At 49.2% G+C, this 1,927-nt stretch overlaps 1 protein-coding gene across 1 annotated transcript; it reads right to left on the bottom strand.

Moving 5' to 3' along the window:
- Window positions 1-250: 250 nt before the first annotated feature.
- On the bottom strand, window positions 251-1,416 carry LOC116679143 (nuclear receptor ROR-alpha A; the record flags this gene model as incomplete). The annotated part of the gene is given in 1 exon segment (XM_032508836.1): window positions 251-1,416. A coding segment is annotated over 1 exon segment (161 nt), but the record flags the coding sequence as incomplete, so codon positions are not given.
- Between the last annotated feature and the right edge of the window lie 511 nt (window positions 1,417-1,927).

Raw genomic sequence — 1,927 nt, 5'->3', positions numbered from 1 at the left:
GTTTCCTGGTGAAAGTCTGGTGTTTTCCTCCTTAACTTCCCAGGACATAAACACACCTGTTTCCTGGTGAAAGTCTTGTGTTTTCTCCTTAACTTCTCCAGGACTGAACACCTGTTTCCTGGTGAATCTGGTGTTTTCTCCTTAACTTCTCCAGGCGTGAACACCTGTTTCCTGGTGAAAGTCTGGTGTTTTCTCCTTAACTTCTCCGGACATGAACCCTGTTTCCTGGTGAAAGTCTTGTGTTTTCTCCTTAACTTCTCCAGGACATGAACACCTGTTTCCTGGTGAAAGTCTGGTGTTTTCTCCTTACTTCTCCAGGACATGAACACCTGTTTCCTGGTGAAAGTCTTGTGTTTTCTCCTTAACTTCTCGAGGACATGAACACCTGTTTCCGGGTGAAGTCTTGTGTTTTTCTCCTTAACTTCTCCAGGACATGAACACCTGTTTCCTGGAGAAAGTCTGGTGTTTTAGGAGTCCAACATCCACCCAGACATCCTTCAAATGAAGATATTCTTGCTGTAATACAGCAGCAGTCAATGTGTCGCTGACGTTGATAAATATAAAGAATACACAATAATAACGGTGATTTTCTTTCGTAGATATATGTGTAAATGGTTCATGAGAGCACGCTGTGTGAAAAATCTGCTGTGTGTCCGCACAACGTCGGGGTAAATGGTGCAAAACGAAAAATAAAATTGATAAAGAACGTTAACTAAAGTGACAAAAAGGACCAAAAACGCTTAAAAAAACAGGAGAAAGTTACAAAAACATCGGAAAAGGGGAAAAAAGTAACAACAATTTTGGAAAAAGCGGCAGAAAGTTTTTTTTAATTCATACTGAGAAAAACAAAATGTTGCATTGTGGGTAGGAGGACAACACCAGGTGTCAGTGTGTCAGAGGTGAATCCAGATAAAAAAGATCCGGGACATGAGACCAGATCAGGGACATGAGACCAGATCCATGACACGAGACCAGATAGGGGACATGAGACCAGATCCGGACATGACACCAGATCAGGGACATAAGACCAGATCCGGGACATGACACCAGATCAGGGACATGAGACCAGATCCGGGACATGAGACCAGTTCCGGGACCTGAGCCCACCCGGGGTGAAGAAAGACAAACTGAGGACTCTCTCCTTCCTGTTCAGCGTCCACGCTGTGTGTCACCGTCCCGTCCTCCGTTGCCGTGGACGCGGGGCTGGGTGCGTCCCGATCCTGCAGCTGGTCTGCGTTGAGGATCAGTCTCGGTCTCAGCCGTCCCTGTGCAGCTCCAGGTCGGCCCCGAACAGCTCCTTGTAGAGGGGGGGGAAGTGGGTCCGCACCACGTCGGGGTGGACGGCCCGGAACGCCGACAGCGTCTCCGTGTGACGGGTGCACAGGGAACGCAGCGCTGACACCTTAGATCTGAGCTGAGGAGGCAAGCAGATAAGGAGGCAAGGAGACAAGGAGAGGGGGAGAGGAGGAGAGGAGGAGGAGGAGAGGAAGAGAGGGGGAGAGGGGGAGGGGGAGAGAGGGGAGAGGGGAGAAGAGAGGAAAGGAGACAAGGAGAGGAAACAGGGCAGGAGACAATTAGACAAGGAAAGAAGGAGAGAGGGAGAGGAAACAGGAAAGGAGACAAGGAGAGAAAACAAGGTGACCGGAGACAATTAGACAAGGAGAGAAGGAGAGGAGGAGAGGAGGAGAGGAGAAGAGGAGAGGAGAGTAGAGGGGAGAGGAGGAGGAGAGGAGAGGAGAGGGGGGAGAGGGGAAAGAGAGGAAAGGAGACAAGGAGAGGAAACAGGGCAGGAGACAATTAGACAAGGAAAGAAGGTGAGGAGGAGATTAAACAGGAAAGGAAACAAAGGAGAGAAAACAAGGTGACAGGAGACAATCAGACAAGGAGAGAAGGAGAAAAGGAGAGGGGAAAGGAAAGAAGAGAGGAA

Source organism: Etheostoma spectabile, unplaced genomic scaffold, assembly GCF_008692095.1.
Source record: "Etheostoma spectabile isolate EspeVRDwgs_2016 unplaced genomic scaffold, UIUC_Espe_1.0 scaffold00009561, whole genome shotgun sequence".
Taxonomy (NCBI): domain Eukaryota; kingdom Metazoa; phylum Chordata; class Actinopteri; order Perciformes; family Percidae; genus Etheostoma; species Etheostoma spectabile.
Note: the sequence above shows the minus strand (reverse complement) of the source record. Positions and strands in the feature narration are given on the sequence as shown.